Source organism: Penicillium solitum (genome assembly GCF_028829755.1).
Source record: "Penicillium solitum strain IBT 25940 chromosome Unknown utg000009l_segment0_segment0, whole genome shotgun sequence".
NCBI classification, from domain to species: domain Eukaryota; kingdom Fungi; phylum Ascomycota; class Eurotiomycetes; order Eurotiales; family Aspergillaceae; genus Penicillium; species Penicillium solitum.
In genome coordinates, this window is record NW_027072128.1 from 631,556 (window position 1) to 650,301 (window position 18,746).

The window sequence follows — 18,746 nt, forward strand, 5'->3', positions numbered from 1 at the left end:
CCTCATCTCTCAGTTACTTCTAACGTCAACAACATCCGTAAGATTGTGTTTTAGTCTTCTCATACCTCTCCTAATCTCTCCACCTCAAGCGGTCAAATAGCCAAATCAATCAGCAAAATGATTTCAGAGTTCTGGTAAGCAAAGCTCGTAGACCCCGCGCATTTCATCTGATCTCCTTTCATTGCAATCTGATTCTCTGCACTTCTAGTGTCCTGTATCTAATCCATACTCACTGAATCTTGTCTTAGTCCCGTCTATGCCGTGAGTTCGCCCTTCCTTGTGGTTCCTTCAAACAAGATAACCCAAACATCAACCAAAGCTCACACCCCTTGTCCCTCACTATGTTCAACTTGCTGCCCCGATTCAAGTGACTAACTTTGAGACCCGCAGCCATTTTTTGGGGCTATGGGCTGCGTAGTCGCGATTGTCTTCACTTCCTTCGGTGCTGCCTACGGAACGGCTAAGGCCGGCGTTGGCGTTTGCACGATGGCTGTCTTGCGGCCTGACTTGATTGTAAAGAGTATGTCACGTCCTAATGCCGGCATAGTTTACAGAGGAGTTTCGCCGTTCAAGATGGGTCATTTTCATTACTTGAGAATGCGACGCTAATCCAGACGTGATTCAATAGACATAGTTCCGGTTGTGATGGCTGGCATTATCGGAATCTACGGCTTAGTCGTTTCCGTTCTTGTCGCAAACGATCTGAAACAGAATCTCCCCTTATATACAGGCTTAGTCCAGTTCTTTACGGGTCTCTCCGTCGGCCTTGCCGGCTTGGCATCTGGGTAAGTAGTGTAACAAATGAGTACCAAAATATAGCTAAGGTGGCCCTTTTATCATGATTTCAGTTTCGCTATTGGTGTCGTTGGTGATGCCGGAGTTCGTGGAACAGCTCAGCAGCCAAAGCTATATGTCGGCATGATTCTGATACTCATCTTCGCTGAGGTTCTGGGTAAGAACAAGATTATACCTTCTGAAAATATGCAGAATGAGAAACTAATATGTGAACCAGGCCTGTACGGGCTAATCGTCGCCCTTCTCATGAACTCGCGCGCCAAGGATGCCTTGGAGTGCATATGATATTTCCTTGCGACGGACGTGCCGTCGGATATAGTAATCTTTGCTAGAATGTAGCGAGATCTTCTGCAGGCTTCGGTCTCATCTATGCTACTCTGCTTCTATTGTTTCTATTTCTAGGCGGAGACACTGGTTTAGCTATCATATTCATGTTCGAGGCTCTCAAAGGAGGTCCGGATTTTATACCGCCGTAACATACTACGGAATGTTATATTGCCTGTTTAGCTGCGCATTTTCTTTTGCTTGTCCACTCCGCTTATTCTTCAAAAGATCAATGAAGTGATGCTGACCAATGTTCTCGTCACGATCGAAAAAGAATGAGGTTGGTTATGCAGGAAGTAACTGTGGCAAGATGCGCTTTTTTTGCTCTTTATCCTTTTCATTCTTCCAGCCTGCTAAAACACGCTCTTGGCGTACAGTCTGCATATGAATTTTTTCCCCTTTGTTTGCCTTTCTTTTTGAGTATCCCATGTATGCATGTTTGCTAGCAGACTGAGCTTTGTTCGGATGGTTTTACCCGGGTATATAACCCTGGATTGCTAGTTATGAGTAGATCATGATTCTTCCTCTGCTTCCTCCCCTCCTTGGTAATAGTCAGTCCTCCAACACTTTCCATTTCCACTGAGACTCTCTATATAATATATCTAGCTTCCTCGCCATGAACAGCTGTGCATATTGCACCTCACCTAATATATACAGCCATCGATGGCTTAGCTGTGGCTCGAGGCTTTAATGGCCGATCTCTACGGTTTAGGTGAACGTGTAGCCACATCGCTAGCTCTCTGTTTATTATATATACATACACTTTATTATAAAATCAGGCCGAAATACCAAGCTCGCTCTGATAACCGGGGCCCTAGCAGCAAGCAGAGCGAAAAGGAAAAGTGCGAGCATTGCGTTAGTGATACCCCCCTGGATAACTCCCAGCTTGATTTCTAATTATATAAAAACAGCATGACTTTCGAGAACCTACCTGTTGTGGTTGTTGAACATACAGCATACATACCCTGTCAAAACCACCCGAACAAGGCTCAGTCTGCATAAACAAGCATACTTGGAATGATGCTCCAACATTACCTACCCAGGTAATTCTCATGATCGGAGACGCCCTCGACTGCCAGGACAGCATCCATGGATCTCTGCCTGAGATGCACCAATGGTCGCATATATTCGGTGCTTGAGAAACCCCTTTATAAGCAAAATGTTTCAAACCACGAAAGCTCGGCGTTATCCTGGGCATGCAAGCATGGGAAAAGGTCCCTGGTTGGCAAGCTATTGCTTCTCATACGGACTACGCCGAGACCGTATAGCCAGTGTCCCTTAAACCTGGCTACCCTTGGTGGTCATGCAGGCACTGCGGAATTTCTCCTCGCGCATGATTCCGGGATTATCAGCCAGTTCCTGGCAAGATTGATTTCCACTTCAGGCCAATATTACCAGACGATGTGGAGTCTCAGCTGCAGGAACTTACGATCGACGAGTGTGATGAAGATTATTGCGATAAGGATGATGAAAAATGGGACCAGTTGTTTTTATGAGATGTGCAATATGGATGATGAATTATGCGAGGAGACTGAAGATGAGGAAGAGGAGGTTGGTTGAGGATGAGGATGAGTAGACGTTGACAGGGAACAATACATCCTAAAAGGAAATGCTAGGCTCGTCCATTACAAGTCCGAGTCTCCATATTTCTCTGGGTCATCTGCACCCATTCCCTTACACCTTCAACCATATCAACCAGTCCGCTTGTACCTCCCTTTCACAGCTGTACCGGCTCGGAACTTCGAATGTGAGATTTTCGATCGGGACAGCATTTCGCACGCTGCTACTGGAGGAATTACTCTGGTGAAACTGTGGATACACATGGAGTGATAGATACTATGTGGATTCGGTCCGGCTGGCGGATGTACGATATCAATGACAAAACGCTGGTTTACGGTTTAATAAGTATTTATGTTATAACGTGCTTCTATTTGTATTGATTTAAAATCCTCTGCTATCTGAGGGTTATTTGTTTATTCGACATCTAGACCATAGACTGCTCCACCTTCATTTCACTCGCCTGAGTATCCGAACGGTCCATAGTAGTATAGCGACTGAAATCTCTCAGATCCCGACGGTCACCACCATCACCCCGAGCCGCAGCCTTTCGGTCCTGGCGACGGAAGTAAACACGCTTGCACCATTTCCAGCTCTCAATGCCAAGGAAGAAAAGCACTGTCTCGACAAAGACAATAGCCCACTCCCAAGAGATACTGCTGTGCTTGAAAACACTGTGGTTGATAACCGGGATGTAGATAATAGGGAAGGCAAGAACGAAGCCGGTCATGATACCAAAGAAAAGGAACTTGTTGCGCCAGATATCATGCATCCACTGGGTAAAGACTTTCTTCGAGTTGGGCTGCATCTGGAAGAAGCTGCGGCGCAGATGCATCATCTCCCAGGCGAGGAAGAGGGCGAACCAAGTCATGCAGGTAAAGGTAGTGGCGCGGGCGCGGAACACTGTGTCACAGTCATAGGGTTTGTTGGGGTCGTTGTAATGTGTGTTGCAGCCCTGGGCTAGGTTGCCGTCGCCCCATTTGAACATGACGAGAGAGAATGCTGACAGACAGAGAGCGGCCATCCAGACTCCGTATACGAGGGTGTCGATGATGATTTCCCAGGTGAAGATACCTTGTTTCTGTGGTTTGTTAGTAAATTGAATTGTAAGGGAAGAGGTTTAAGGGGACTTACGCTTTGTGGTGGCCGGTCCATCACTTCTGGGGCGGCGATTTCCATTCCCAGGCCCATATCAGGGAGACCAGAGGTAACCATGATAATCCAGATGATCTCGACGGGGGAAATAGGGAAGACAGACTGGTTGGTGTCATCCTTGAAGGCCAATCCAATAAGCAGGGTCAAAGCCAAAGCGACATTTTCGGCAAGAAGATGCAGAACGAATTTCTGGATGTTATCGAAAATGCGACGACCTTCCTCAATGCCGTTGATGATAGACGCGAAGTTATCATCAGACAGCACCAGTTCGGAAGCATCCTTGGCTACATCAGAGCCATTCTGACCCATAGCGATACCGACATCAGCCCGCTTAAGGGAGGGGGAGTCGTTAACTCCGTCACCGGTCATAGCCACGAAGCGCCCACGGCGGTGCAGAGCATCAATCATGCGGACTTTCGTATTAGGCGCACAGCGAGCAATAACCAACGGAAGGGTAGGAAGTTGGTCAATCTCGTCTTCGGTCAATTTGTCAAACTGGGAAGCCGTCATGACCATAGCATCAGCAACGTCCTTGGCGATTGTATCCATATTCGCAGGAATGATTCCGACTTGCGCGGCGATCGCACGCGCAGTACCAGGGTGGTCACCAGTAACCATGTGCACGGAGATTCCCGCCTTGTAGCACAGGGTAATAGCTCCAGCCGTCTCGGGACGAGGGGGGTCGTAGAGACCGATCAAACCGTAGAAAGACAAGTCCTTCTCAACCTCGTCGCGGGGAAGAGGGTCACCACCTTGTTTTGCGGGAGAGGTGTTCTCGCGACCGGCCATAGCGAGCACACGAAGACCCTCTTTAGCCAAAGCCTCCATGTTCTGCAAGATTTCATCACGCATTTCATCGTCGATGGGAACAGGTTCAGAGTCGGGCTTCCATTTAATGGTAGTGCACGCCTCGAGAACACGTTCGACAGCGCCCTTGGTGAAAATCATTTCGCGACTCTTCTCCGAGTTGTCGTCGCGCTTTGAGAAAATAACAGACATTTTCTTCACGCTTGAGTCGAATGGATACTCGGCCTGTTGTTGCCAGATCGGCTTGTCGCCCTTGGTCCAGCGATTCAGACCCCAGTTAAACCGAGAGGCGAAAACCTGAATGGCAATGTCGGTGGGTTCGCCACGAGCCTGCCACCCCTCAGTGGCACTTTGGTGGAGATGGGCCAGGTTAGCCATAGCAGTAACGTTGAGGAAGTCCTTGAGTGTATCGTTGTCTTTTAACAGGTCATCTGGCGATGCTACATCACCTAGATTCTCCGCACCCAGTTTGACCGGGGGCTCGGGCATCAAGCTCAGATCACCCTCTTGAGGGTTGAGAGGTTCATTCGAAGCACCAACTGAGTAAGTTCCCAGGGATGGAAGCCAAGCCCTCTTCGCGACCATGCGGCCTTGGGTCAAAGTACCAGTCTTGTCTGAGCAGATATTGGTAACAGCACCGAGTGCCTCAAGGGAATCCAGCTTCCGGACAATGACATGTCGCTGGACCATCTGTTTCGTCCCGACGGCCATAGTGATTGTCAACACAACCACCAAACAGGCGGGAATCATAGCCAGACCAGTCGCGACCGCATAAATGATAACCTCGCTATCACCGCGCCAGTCGTTCGACGCAGCGACGACAATCGCAAAAACGACAGCAATGGCAAAGAGCAGAAGTGCCAGCTTAGACAGCTTCCTCTGCAAAGGCGTACCAACATTGGTACCCAAGAACCGGCCAATGGCGTCAGTGGTCGTCAATGTCCAAGCTTGGATGTACCATCTCTTCTTTGTTTCGCCTTCAGGTCCGCGCTTAACAGGGCGACGCTTCGAGTCGGTTCCACGGAGGGCTTGAGCAATAGCTCCAATCTCGGTTCTCATTCCGGTTCCCACGACGACACCGCGAGCACGTCCTCGGGTCACGGTTGACGAGCTGTAGGCGATGTTCAGTCTGTCGCCTGGGCCGGTGTCGATCTCGAAGGTGGCCTCTGCGTCTTTCTGAACCGGGAGGGACTCGCCGGTTAGCAGCGCTTCGTCGGTTTCGAAGTTAAATGCTTCAACAAGTCTGTGAAGGAGTTAGATGGGGGTTCTGGTGAATTCTGTGCGGGGTTGTGGTACATACCTGACATCAGCAGGAACAGTGTCTCCTACTTTCAATTCGACCATGTCACCAGGGACGATCTCATTTGCGGGGACGGTTGCTGTCTTGCCGTCGCGAGAGACTACACCAGTGGGAGAGCTGAGCGATCGCAGCGAGTCCATGGTCTTCTCCGCGGCGTAATCCTGGTAGACACCAACGACGATATTCAGAGCGATGACGGCGGCGATGAAACCTCCTTCGATCCAGGACTGAATACCGAAACTGACGGCCATGGCGATAATGAGGACCTACGAACTTTTAGCAATTAATCTTTGGCGGGTCTTTCCGGCTTCTAACTTACCAGCATCATGGCGTTGGCGATCTGTCGAATGACGATCTTGGCCAAGGAGACGCCTTCGTCTCCTTCAAGTATATTCTCACCATATTTCTCAAGGCGCTGCTTGACCTCCGCAGTTGTTAGACCATCGTCAGAATTGGTCTGGAGTTCGGCGATGGCGTCTTCGAAGGAGAGACTATGGGCGGGCTGGGAGAGAGGTTGTTGTGTAATATCAGCAGGGCTATCAGAGCCAGAGCCTTTTTGGGCTTCCTGCGACATCACGCGATTTCGCGAATGGTAAGAGTGTTTCTCTAGTTGAGCGAGTTGAGTGAATTGAGTGAATTCGGTAAATTGAATGAAAGATGTACTTCTATGAAGCTCTTAAGGGGGCAACTTATAGAAGGTTTCTGTAAGTAAATGAGAGTCCATACAATTACTTTGAGTAATAGGCACACTTCTATGAAATAACCTTCTTTTTCTTTTCTTCCGGGGGGATGTCTCAAAGTATAAATAGGCGTGGATCAGAATGTCAGTCGATGGCGAAAGATAGCCGGCTATTAAGACCGGAAATAATCTGATGGAAATCGTGTCCGACGTCCGGGGAACCAGCAAAATGATGTTCTGACAACCAATAAGCTTCATCTACCAGATCTCGATATTAAGCGGACTCTTCTTGGCGCATCATACTGACTTTCCCCATTCAGACGATGACGCAAACGACTCTGGGCACGCCTCGGCCGGTCCCCATGCGACAATCCTTCGATTATGATTGGTGCGGAGTACTCTTGGCATTCCCTTGGCTGGACTGGTCATCGCCTTCTGTCTCCCTGATTTATTTCCCACCTCTGGGCATCTTGGCTCTTGGCTCTTGGAACTTCTTGGCATTTCGGGGCTCGAGAGTTCCTCCGCCTCAAATCCCCCTACTTCTCCGGGACATTTTTCTACTCTTATGTGGCAAAACCCCCGATTTACACTTGTTTTGTTGCCTCAAATAATGGGCCATCAATTATTATTGGGGACACGGTGCCTGAATACATGATTGACCCGAGTGATCCGATCTAGGTTGCACTGTCTCACCTTGCGCTATTCCTCCATTTTATTGGGTCTATTGGGCGATACTCCAATTCTTTATTTTTATTTTCTTCTCGTATCTTCTTCGCTTGGACCCAAATTCCATATGACCCTCCACTCATGGCGGACGATTCCATGCCGCGAGAGGAGATAATCGGGGTTGTGATTGGGGCTGTTGCGCTGTTTTCCCTGATCAGCATGATTCCGGTGTAAGTACGGAGGCACGATAGTCTTGGCAACTTCCCCCGCGCGCTTCATGCATACGAATTGTTCTCGAACTTCTGACGTGCCGATCACTGATTTGTATGATTTTCCATTCAGCATGATCATGTGGCATCACCGACGACGCACGGCGCGGGCAATGGCCGAAACCCGAGTTCGCCCACCGGTCTATCAGGTACAGTTGCAGAACGTGTTGGGCCAACCTGTATCTGTGGATCGATGGTTGGAGGAACAAAATGTGCCTGCCAATGCCCAGCAATACGGCCAAGATACTTGGTAAGTGTGATTTCTCAGCATTCCACACGTCTCCGATTCCGGCCCCCTCCCCTCAACCCTCTTGGCCCTGCGGCTCGATGATGTAGTGCGGGGACACTAGGGCTGGGCTCTCGGTCCCTCCGCCCTATCGGGATCGGCGAGTTTTCGTTGAGGCGGGTTCATGTTTCTGGGCAAAGCATTTTCGCCTGCCAATACGCCCCAATGCCAATTCGCCTCGTTCCTGGATAAACACACGTGGTCTTGGCTAGAGATAGCAGAGCACGCAAACGACCCTAAACAAATCGTCTGAATCTTCTAGAATCAAGCTAACTCGCCCAGCCCCATCTGTCTCTCAGCACTTTCGTCATCCCCATATCTGGCCTGTCCCGACCCAGCCGTTCTGGCCCACGGCCAGCATAATCATAACCCGACTACACGCCCAGACCCCCGCTGCAGCTGCGGGGCACAGCATTCCCCACCCGATAGTGAGGTTCTCGTACTGAACCGCTGCAAGCATGCCTTCCATCAACATTGTCTAAAATCTTGGTTTGAATACCGTCGGTACAAGTGCCCGATCTGCCAAGCTTCGTATTCGCCAGAGGAAGAGACACGAGGATAATTTCCAGAAATAATTCACTTGCTGCATGCATGATCCTGTGGGGGTGTTTGCGATTTCCATTGATATCGTCAGCAGTTATACCCTCCAAAGTTTGCCAAGTGGGATCAATATGGCTTCTTGCTTCTTTTTTTCGCTATTTGCTTTTGCTTGGCTTTTTCTTACCTTGTTTTGCTTTGAGATATCCATCAACGCGACACGAAGTGTGTTCATTCAGTCCTTTGATTAGACCTCTGCATAGCCCACAAAGCCCATAGCCCAACCCAACCCAACCCACGAATGGGTTGGGCTTTGGGCCCATCCTTCGAGCCCATCGGTGGGTTATGGGCCCAGAGTGAAAGCCCACAGGGCCCATTTCGGCCCATAATGGGCCCCCATTATTCATCAAACAATACAAACATACCAATGTATCGCAGCTGCATAAGTAATGCATTTTTCCCTGGTTTTTTTGGGTATTCCAATTACCGTCTAAGCCGTACATGAACCATCTTCTTCTTATAAGCTTATATGATTGATTGAGAAGATATTAAGTGATAGATGCTAGGTGGTTGAATTATATTAATAATGCTCATACATATCATCCTCAACTCGCATCCTCTTCCTCCCTGATGTACGCTGCTGAGTATGAGTAGTCGGTAATTGTGGTGCAGCAGCATCATCATCATCTCCGTCAAGACTGTAGTTATCAATATCTATCAAATCCCCAGATAGATCACCCTGTTCTTCAGTATCACTAATCTCATCAATCTCAACATCATCCGGCGTCTCATCCTTCTCTTCCATCAATGCGTCGATCTCATTAGAAGTAAAGAACTGCTTCAATTCCTCCGCTTCCTGTACATCAAGGTCAAACTTAGATGTACAGAGGTATAGCATTAGCTCTTCGATGGTGCCCGATTTCAAAGAGCCGCGGCGATAATGGCAGATATCGCGTGCAGTATTAAACAGACGTTCCACACCAGCACCCGTTGCTGGGATTGCAAGATAATCCCGTGCAAGTGAAGCGATAGCTGGGAAACGAGATTCATTCTCTTTCCAGAATGAGAGCGGCTCCGAATCAGTTATATCTATATCAACATTAGTATCTATTAGATAAGTGATCGGAAGGATTCAACCTACTGCCATCAAGATACTGCGTTATTTCATCAACAACCGGCTTTGACTTGGGGATAGATTTCTGGCTTCGAATAAGATTGTGAAGAACTGATCTTGGTGTCGATGTAGAAGACCCTTGCGGGCCCTTAGCACTATCAAGACGTTCCTGGATTGGAGTAAGTGCATCCTAGAATGCTACTCGATACTGATCCCGTAGCTCTTTAGCGTCGGACCAGTCATCAGAAAGAAAGAATTAGAATCTATTATCCGGCGACAGCATTATACAAACTGCATAGATATGCCCTCGCATTTTATCAGTCTCCTTGTAGTAGTCGCGTAATTTTGACCAGCTAGCATCGAGAGAAGTAAGCATCTGCTACTTCCATACAACTCGCTTTCGTTTCAATTGTCTTTTTGATCGTTCAATATGCTCAAATAGCAAATTATAGATCTCAAAGATAAGATATGATGTTATATCTCGTGTCTTTGAGAGAGCAAGTATATAATCAAAGAATGGCTTTGTAAGACAAAGAAGATAGTCAATCTGACGCCATTGATCATCATCTAGTGCGAAGTCTTACTTATTGAACTGATCACAGAATTGTATAATAAAGATACGGAGTCTCTTAGCTCGCCGGAGCATAAGATATGTTGAATTCCACCGAGTCTTCACATCTTAGAGAAGCATAATCCCTTGCCCTAAAGGTTGAAGTGCGATAAATGAATCTCGGCGCTGAGGACTAGCGCGGATGTATACAGCAAGTGCTCGTATTCTTTTCAAAGTATACGAGATATCCCGTTTTTTTGTATTCGCCCTTACGAGAGTAACTTGTTGCTCAGTCCATTTGGTTTCTGTAGTCTCATTCTAAGGGACTGCTTTAAGACGGTTAAGTAGCTGGTTCAAACTCAATTAGATCACATACGCAAGACAGGGGATGCGGATGATATTGATATCCCGTGCATTAGATAAAGATTGTTATAGCAAAGATTGCTGTAGTGTATCAACCAGAGTCTTATTATTCGACGCATTATCAGTAGTCAATCCAAATATCCGGTCCTCAATTTCATACTAAGTAACCGTCTATATGACAGTTGTACTTAGGTTCACACCGGAATGTGTTCCATAAAGGGGTTTGAAACCGAGTAGCACCTCGCGGTAGACCCAGTCAGTATCGATAAAATAGCTAGTAATGGCTATAAATCCTTGCCCAAATGGAGATATCCAACAATCCAATGCAATTGAGATCCTTACATGCTCCGGTAGCATCCTAAGTATATTCTTTTGCCGCTCTTTCACACGAAGAGATAGCCGACGTTGAATTGTAGTAGCGCATAGTATATCCAAAGGGCTTGGGGCTAACTGTGATTGCGAAATCAAGAGACGAAAGGATGGGTTTTCGATAAGTCGGAATGGGAGTCGGTTGATGGTAATAAATTATAGGAGTTGATCGTTCCAGTCCTCTTACGAGAAAGATGCTTCCGCTTCGGTATGACCCTATATTGATATTGATATAAGTAAGTAGTATGAAAGAAGGATAGGACTATATATACCGATTGAATAAACCCTCTCATTACCCCCTTTTACTTCCGTATCCCTATAGCTTTTTTACAAGCTGCAGTTTCCAGATGACGAGTGATAGTCGTTATACCATGACGGTTGACCTTTTCAGTACTCTTACCGTTGCCAGTTTGTTTCTTAGTGCCATAAGGATGCTCAAGGATAAGACCGCAACGCTTGCACATCACCTTCGGGCTCCCAGAAACTACATGCGCCACTTGTTCATACTGTTTCCAAGTCTCCGAAGCAGAACCATGCTAGGAGTCCCATAGAATCATCGTGTTGGTAGATCCATAGTCGGTCTGTAACCACCAATCAACCCAATTGCTATGATTCATCGCGTCGAAAAGAAAATAAGTGCCTATTCTACCAGGACCAACTCGTTAAAAGCACTGAAAATGTTCTGCTTCTAAGGCAATTGACGAAGGAACAGACGGCTGAAGAAACGATAAACGACTACGGTAGTAGCTGCTGGATGCCTGATGAGAGGTAGTAAATGATATAGTATCGAGGTTAGGTTCAAATGGGTCGAACTGAGATGATCCAAACTCGGTTTGCTGGCTTTGCGACATGATCAGTTGACGATTCAATAATGAAGATTGATTCAAAGATGAAGATGTATAGTATGAAATGTATAGTAGGAAGGATATAGGGCTTTAGGGGGATAGCTTCAAGGTCATACATTACAAAAGGCCACTTCTTGAATCTTGATAGTAGCATTAAACAGCAAATTGATGCAATAAACAGAGGATTCATCATAGTGCTAGTCAGAATTGAAACGTATGATTATAATACTCGTATATGATTGGCTGCATCGTGCATATTAAGTGGGCTTAGCCCATCAAAAGCCCATAGATAGCCCATTCCCAGCCCATTTCCCGGTCCATTTCGCAATATTATGATCCAAAAAATTTCACCCGATGGCTTAGGATATATTTTTAAACCTCTATTACCTCGAGATCAGCTATAATATCACCTATCTATAAAAGCAGAAACAAAGAAGGAGAGATAGGTATCCGTCAGTATAAAGTTCAGTCATGTAAACCTACAAAACATGAATTTGATACTTGGTTTTATACTTCAACAGAAAGATGCACCTAGTTCAATCTAGATAATATATATATCTCTTCATACTGATACTCAGTACGCTATAATAGTATGAATTCATGGTCAAATTGGATCTTTTTTGGGTGATTTTGTATGAAATCTGGCATCATGATGTTGAATTCAGTATAATATCTACTCAATTCCTACAATATTGTACTTCTGATGGTGATAATATAATAATACTGAATATACAGGCTGGAACTTGCGTAAAATACAGCTATTAATCAGCTACTTTATGCATGTCAAGACTGTATTTGTGCGTAGAAATGGGCTTTGATGGGGGCCTTATGGGCCCCCATTAATGGGCTGTGGGTTGGGTTGGGCTTTGAATATTGGGCCCATAGCCCACTGTGGGTTGGGCTTTGGGCCGGGGGTATGGGCCCATTTGTGGGCTATGCAGAGGTCTACCTTTGATCCACATTCATACACCTACAGTCCATCTGTCCAAATATGCCTCAGGGGAAGATCTTGTTTTACATATCCATACACCAGCATAATAAAAGGAAGTATGGTCACTATAATCATGATAAAAAATAAATAAAAGAGTCTAGTCCGACCAAATAGGCGCCTTCATGGCATAGTTTGACCCCTTAAAGGATGATCTGCTCGTAACTTCCTCCTAGCCTGCTTTTCACACTAGCTGCTTACATTCGGGATTTATACACTAAATTATCATGATTGTATACTCTCCTCTTCCGCAGAACCAACTCTGGGCAATCGGGCACCGGAATAGGAAATTTCTCTCGGAATTCCGCATTCCCCGCAGGCTATGCAGACAACTTTCAAGCTACCCCTTCTTTTTAATTTCCCCCAAAGATATACACATTCTGTATTTGCTACCATCTGGGCTTTCCTGATTTAGAACATTTCACAATATTACACATACCTCTTATCAAAAATCATCGAATCCCTTCATTCGTCACCATGGATTTGACTCCTGAAGAAACCAACCTCATCGAAATCGCAAGAACAACAATCAATGCCATCCCCAAATCGGACAATCACAGCGTAGCCAGCGCAGCCCTCTCATCCGACGGCCAAGTTTTCACCGGCGTGAACGTGTTTCACTTTACAGGCGGACCATGTGCCGAGCTCGTGGTCCTTGGTGTGGCTGCCAGTGCCGGGACTCCTCGTCTATCGCATATCGTTGCTGTTGGGGAAGACGGCGGCGATGGAGTTATTCTCAGTCCATGTGGTCGGTGTCGACAGGTGCTGCATGATTTGCATCCTGAGATTAGGACTATCGTGCAGAAGGGTAAAGAGGTGAAATCCGTTACGATTAAGGAGCTGTTACCTTATTCTTATGAGCCTAGGGAGTAATATGCAACCTTTATTAAGTACATTATATATATGCACAAGTAACACTTAGTAAAAATACATCACAATAAACGATATAAACCCTGATCTGACTCCACAAGTTCACCCATAGCTTCTCGGGTCAATCCAATCAGCCCCAAATCTGTCTCCTTAAAATACATTTCAACAATCTAGACCCTGGAACGAGTCCATGGTTTGACCCACTAAGAACTTGAATCAAATCCAAGTAGCGTAGTCACTTCCCAAAACCGTCTCCTTGGTGACCGCACCCGAGATGGGGCTCAAGAACTGACGCGCAGAAGTGCTCGATCCAGCCCCATTATTCTTGTACTCATAGTACAATGGAGTAGCACCCTGTGCCATTTGGGTCCATCCCTTGGCATTGACCACACTACCCAGGTTGGAGTTCTGGTAGATGACGCGAGCAAGACCACGCCACGGGCGGCCAAGGAATACACTACCATCGGCAACAGAACCCTTGATATTGCAGTGGTCGAATGCATACCAGGTCTTGTCGGTGGCTTTCTCGCGCGAACTGGCGGTGATAGCGCCAGGGCCGTTGGAGACAATATCGCAGTTGTTGAACCAGGCGGAAGCCGCGCCGAAGATGTAGTCAACAGCTCCTGGGGATTGTTAGTATATAAATAGTGAGATTGATGAATTTGATAGAAAAATGACTTACCCTCAATCTTCGAGTTGGAATAATACTGTGTTCCAGACTTGACGTACAGGGTATCCTGGTATCCAAGGAACTGGCATGCGTAGAAGCCGAGCTTATCGGCATTGGCGACAAGTCTAGTAGAGTCAGTTAATAATTCAAATACCAAAGAAAAGAGATATATACTCACGCAACAGCCTGCGCACTTTTGCCGAATCCATTCACCACATTGATGTTGTGCATCTTGAACCCAGGGGCGACAACATTCACAGTAGCACTCTTATCCAACGAGCCAGCGGCAGGGGAAGAGATGGTGTGGGTAATGGTCACAGTGTTCTGCTTGTACGTGTCCGCATCAGCAGTCTGGCCATACAAAGTCAAAGCACCGCCATAGTTGATAGTGAGCTGTTCCTTGTATGTGCCACTTGCGACATAGATACAAGCCGGGGTCTTGGAAGAGCCCAGGGCAGTCAATGCAGCGCCGATAGTGGAGTACTTTCCGCGCGAACCGACTGTCAAGCAACCTGCGGGGGCACTGTTCCTAGCTGTGCGAGCAACTAGTTCAGTGGGTGCGGCCAGGACAGCCGCGCCCAGGGATAGGGCTGCGAGAAGGAAGTTGTGGGGATGCATTTGGTAGGAATTGTTGCTTTACGTTTTACTGTGAAAGAGGGAATGATTGTCGGTTTATGTACTCGGTACGGAGTATACTACATGCGATAAAGTCTAGTATATGAGGGTTGTTTGTTTCAAGATGAAACCCCACTTGAGCCCACCGGAGCTTCGATATAGTTGAAAGAGGTAAAATGAAGCATGTTTCTCCGAGACATTTCCATATGCAGCCAGGTTTCCGTGGCCGTGGTTAAGGGGTAAATATATTTAGGCAAATATATCCACAATATATTAATTTTCTCATTTGTCTTAATTTAACAAGAGACGTTTACACGGACTTCCGTGGCTATAACCAAAGTGGGTATGGTCTATGCTGTAGGGAGTTCGTAGATCGAGAAAAATGGACCTCGGGAGGAAAAACTGGATAATCTAATAGGGTTTCTGGGTCCTGTCTCTGTTTGAAAAAAAAGAAATGATATTCACTGAAAAAATTATTCCTCGAGTGACCAGTCCGGGGGCTAAAACAGAGGCTTTGTTTCAGGTTGTCTTATTTATCCGCTGACGAAACGTTGGAACCTACCACATGCAAAATGCCCGAAGAGAAAAGGGGGACGGAAAAGTTATAAAAGCTATAATCCACTAGATATGTAGATATATACAGACTATACCTGTGATATCTTCAATCACTTGCGCCATGTCGATAACAAAAGCCCTCGCAATCTTTGCCCTCCTGGGCTCATCTCTCGCCCTACCAGACGCAAGACACCAGTATCACGTTCGTGCTTCAGCTTGCACACCAGTAGCAGGTGGATCTGATGATACTCCCGCTATCGCAGCGGCAATTGCCAAATGCGGCAAGGGAGGCACTATCATCATTCCCGCGGGCAAAACCTACAACCTGAATAGCCCACTGGATTTTGCAGGATGTGCTGGCTGTGACTTCCAGTTGGAAGGCACCTTGAAATTCAGCTCGTCCACAAATGTCTGGAAGGGACAGACAGCAATGATCAACATCAAGAATATTGATGGACTTAAGATCCGATCTCTGTCAGGCAAAGGAGTCATCGATGGAAATGGGCAAGCGTCGTACGTATTCCTTTCCTTTCTATTTCATTTTTGCCTCAGCTCCCAGTTCAGTTCACTAATATCATGTATAGATGGGACCTTTTCGCCAAAGACAGCAGCTACCGCCGCCCAACTCTGCTCTACATCACCGGTGGCTCTAACATCGAGGTCTCAAACCTCCGCCAAAAGAACCCCCCCAATGTCTTCAACTCCATCAAGGGCGACACCAAGACCGCTAAGTTCCTCAATCTGAACATGGACGCTGTATCCAAAAGCAAGAATGAGCCGAAGAACACAGACGGCTTCGACATCGGTGCCAGCACAGATGTGACCATCAGCAACGTCCACGTGACGAACGACGATGACTGCGTGGCCTTCAAGCCCGGTGCGGACGGCGTTATCGTCAAGGATATTACCTGCACAGGAAGCCATGGAATATCCGTAGGATCCCTGGGAAAGAGTGCCAAGGACTTCGTGAAGAATGTGCATGTGTCCGGCGCGAGGATGATCAAGTCGACCAAGGCGGTGGGAATCAAGACATACCCCACTGGTAACGGTCACGCCAAGTCGACAGTGAGCAATATTACTTTCACGGATATTGTCGTTGATGGGTGTGACTATGCGATTCAGATCCAGAGTTGTTATGGAGAGAAAGGTGATTACTGTGTGAAGAATCCTGGAGATTCGGACTTGACGGGCATCGTTTTCGACGATATTCGTGGTAAGACGAGTGGAAAGTATAAGGCTGTTACCGGCAGTCTTTCTTGTGGAGCTCGTGGAACTTGCGATGTCAAGGTTAAGGGCTATACTGTTGTGGCGCCAACTGGGGGTAGTGAGGTGCAGTGTGCGAACACCCCGTCTACATTGGGGGTGAAGTGCACTGCAGGTGCCTCGGGCTGAGAATGGAGGAGACCTATGTATAGTATTGTTGTGGATAGAAGAATATTGAAGAAATACTGAAAAAGAAAGCTCTATGCAATTTTGCGGTATATAAAAAAAAAGATATATGTTCGTCATACACGTGGGGTGTCCAACGCAGTACACCAAACCCAGTCATTCAATGTTTACGAGGAGGCAATCATCTTGTCCTTCACGTAGAGGTCGACATACTGGTCGACATCGTAGTTCTCCAGCTGAGGGCGGTTCCAGCCCAACTCCAGCAGCTCATCGACGCGAGCCTTGTCGAAGTGCGCCTCGATATGACGCTTGTACTTGGCCAGAATCTCAGGCTTGGCCTCCTCACGGCGGAGACGGTGGCCCAGAGGAGCCTCGACGACGATCTCCTCGAGGACAGTACCGTCGTTCAGGGTGACGGTAAGCGCGTTGGGGATGGTGCGCTTGCTGGGGTCGTGGTAATCGGTGGTGAACTTAGTGTCCTCGACACAGCGGATCTTCTTGCGGAGATCCTCCAGCAGAGGGGAGGTGGCAGCCTCGGAGCCGTCAGCGTAATCGCTAGCGGTCAGGCGGCCGAAGACGAGCATGGTGGCAACCATGTACTGCACACAGTGGTCACGGTCGGCAAAGTTATCCATCTCCTTGAACTGCTTGTCGATGATACGGATGCATGCCTCGTGTGTGCGGTTGGTGATCTCCTTGATGTCCTTGGCACTCTTGCCCATGGCCGCAAGCTTGGCATTGACCTTTTCAGCGGCCTCAATGGCAGTCTGAGAGTGGAACTCGGCTATTAAAAAGGAGTTAGCTGTTGCCAATCTCTATACAGGATCATTTTCTGCAAAATATTCTTGTGCTTACCAGGGTAGGAAACCTTGAACAGAACGTTCTCCATGACGTAACTGCCGTAGGGGCGCTGGAACTGGAACTTCTTTCCCTTGAACAGGACATCATAGAAGCCCCAGGTAGGGGCAGAGAGAACAGTGCGGAGACCACCCTCGCCCTTCTGGACCTTGAGAACCAGGTTGACAGCACGCTGGCAGGCGTCACCGGCGGCCCACGACTTACGCGACATGGTGTTGGGTGAGTGGCGGTAGGTACGGAGAGATTGGCCGTCCACCCAAGCCTGGGTAATAGCATCGGCGGTCTGCTTCTCAGTAAGACCCATCATCTTGGAGACGACAGCGGCAGTCGCAACCTTGACGAGAACAACGTGGTCAAGGCCGACCTTGTTGTAAGAGTTCTCCAGGGCCAAGACACCCTGGATCTCGTGGGCCTTGATCATGGCCTCCAAAACATCATGGATCTTCAGGATCTTGCCATTACCAAGGTTTCCACCGGCGCGGTTGGTGCGCGAGATCCAGTCGGCCACAGCCAAGATACCACCTAGGTTGTCCGAGGGGTGACCCCACTCGGCAGCGAGCCAGCAGTCGTTGTAGTCGAGCCAGCGGATCATAGCACCGATGTTGAAAGCACCATTGACGGGGTCCAGTTGGTAAGGAGTGCCAAGCACACGGGTACCGTTGGGGACGACAGTACCGTCCACAACGGGGCCAAGGAGCTTCGCGCATTCCTTGAACTTCAGAGCTTCCAATCCACAGCCAAGGGTGTCTAGGAACACCAGACGGGCAGTGTCAAACTGCAAAACAACAAATTTTAGAATTAGCCAGTGCTCCGTTTGACCGAGCCAGAGCTAACTTACTGCCAAGTCGGAATCCACCTTATAGTCGTGGATGTAACTGGCCATATCCTGAATTTCAGGGTCATAGGACTTGTCGGTATGAACCGCCGGGGCGGTAGATTGACGGGCGGCCATTGTAGAGAAACGAGGAGTGCGAGGAACAGAAATACGGGGAGTAATGGAGAGGGAAGATGCTAAAGTGGGAAATCTGGAGATGCGGGCCAAAGTGCGGGGAGAGGTGTGGGTCAGGCGTCTCACTGCGGGCAGGGACATTGTGAAAGAAGAATTGGGGATAGGATCGAAGGTGAGGGTTCAACAATTGACACAATTGGAGAGAGAGGGGGGGAGATGGTGGTTTATTTAAAAAC

The 18,746-nt window shown here is 47.7% G+C and overlaps 7 protein-coding genes across 7 annotated transcripts; 4 read left to right on the top strand and 3 right to left on the bottom strand.

Annotated features, from left to right (window-relative positions):
• Positions 1-117: 117 nt before the first annotated feature.
• Positions 118-1,080, top strand: N7455_011367 (V-type proton ATPase proteolipid subunit; the record flags this gene model as incomplete). The annotated part of the gene is made up of 6 exons (XM_065606647.1): positions 118-134; positions 249-261; positions 391-520; positions 629-785; positions 849-952; positions 1,013-1,080. 6 exons carry the CDS (start codon positions 118-120, stop codon positions 1,078-1,080), a joined length of 489 nt encoding a protein of 162 aa, XP_065459813.1.
• A 1,956-nt stretch (positions 1,081-3,036) lies between these two features.
• On the bottom strand, positions 3,037-6,737 carry N7455_011368 (uncharacterized protein). The gene is made up of 5 exons (XM_040954302.2): positions 6,602-6,737; positions 6,258-6,544; positions 5,939-6,204; positions 3,811-5,881; positions 3,037-3,757 (listed from the first exon to the last, which is right to left on the bottom strand). Exons 2-5 carry the CDS (start codon positions 6,510-6,512, stop codon positions 3,104-3,106), a joined length of 3,246 nt encoding a protein of 1,081 aa, XP_040815266.2. The 5' UTR covers positions 6,513-6,544; positions 6,602-6,737; the 3' UTR covers positions 3,037-3,103.
• Positions 6,738-7,424: 687 nt separating this feature from the next.
• On the top strand, positions 7,425-8,400 carry N7455_011369 (RING finger protein; the record flags this gene model as incomplete). The annotated part of the gene is made up of 3 exons (XM_040954338.2): positions 7,425-7,513; positions 7,626-7,802; positions 8,121-8,400. 3 exons carry the CDS (start codon positions 7,425-7,427, stop codon positions 8,398-8,400), a joined length of 546 nt encoding a protein of 181 aa, XP_040815190.1.
• A 4,681-nt stretch (positions 8,401-13,081) lies between these two features.
• N7455_011370 (cytidine deaminase family protein) lies at positions 13,082-13,477 on the top strand (the record flags this gene model as incomplete). The annotated part of the gene is made up of 1 exon (XM_040954347.2): positions 13,082-13,477. The coding sequence occupies one exon, from the start codon at positions 13,082-13,084 to the stop codon at positions 13,475-13,477; it is 396 nt and encodes a 131-aa protein (XP_040815051.1).
• Positions 13,478-13,690: 213 nt separating this feature from the next.
• On the bottom strand, positions 13,691-14,762 carry pmeA (putative pectin methylesterase; the record flags this gene model as incomplete). The annotated part of the gene is made up of 3 exons (XM_040954478.2): positions 13,691-14,097; positions 14,157-14,269; positions 14,323-14,762. 3 exons carry the CDS (start codon positions 14,760-14,762, stop codon positions 13,691-13,693), a joined length of 960 nt encoding a protein of 319 aa, XP_040815209.1.
• A 673-nt stretch (positions 14,763-15,435) lies between these two features.
• N7455_011372 (putative extracellular exo-polygalacturonase) lies at positions 15,436-16,706 on the top strand (the record flags this gene model as incomplete). Its single annotated transcript, XM_040954433.2, has 2 exons — positions 15,436-15,827; positions 15,899-16,706. The coding sequence occupies 2 exons, from the start codon at positions 15,436-15,438 to the stop codon at positions 16,704-16,706; spliced, it is 1,200 nt and encodes a 399-aa protein (XP_040815197.2).
• Positions 16,707-16,760: 54 nt separating this feature from the next.
• N7455_011373 (putative 2-methylcitrate dehydratase) lies at positions 16,761-18,744 on the bottom strand. The gene is made up of 3 exons (XM_040954292.2): positions 18,400-18,744; positions 17,559-18,336; positions 16,761-17,487 (listed from the first exon to the last, which is right to left on the bottom strand). Exons 1-3 carry the CDS (start codon positions 18,649-18,651, stop codon positions 16,871-16,873), a joined length of 1,647 nt encoding a protein of 548 aa, XP_040815037.1. The 5' UTR covers positions 18,652-18,744; the 3' UTR covers positions 16,761-16,870.
• Positions 18,745-18,746: the final 2 nt, after the last annotated feature.

Excerpts from the sequence above, each read along its gene's own strand:
- N7455_011373 (XM_040954292.2), bottom strand. The coding sequence starts at position 18,651 with ATGTCCCTGCCCGCAGTGAGACGCCTGACCCACACCTCTCCCCGCACT. Across the intron at positions 18,337-18,399 it reads AGGTGGATTCCGACTTGGCA|TTTGACACTGCCCGTCTGGT; the intron begins GTAAGTTAGCTC and ends GTTGTTTTGCAG. Across the intron at positions 17,488-17,558 it reads GTTCAAGGTTTCCTACCCTG|CCGAGTTCCACTCTCAGACT; the intron begins GTAAGCACAAGA and ends CCTTTTTAATAG.
- N7455_011368 (XM_040954302.2), bottom strand. The coding sequence starts at position 6,512 with ATGTCGCAGGAAGCCCAAAAAGGCTCTGGCTCTGATAGCCCTGCTGAT. Across the intron at positions 6,205-6,257 it reads TCGCCAACGCCATGATGCTG|GTCCTCATTATCGCCATGGC; the intron begins GTAAGTTAGAAG and ends AAAAGTTCGTAG. Across the intron at positions 3,758-3,810 it reads TGGACCGGCCACCACAAAGC|AAACAAGGTATCTTCACCTG; the intron begins GTAAGTCCCCTT and ends AACAAACCACAG.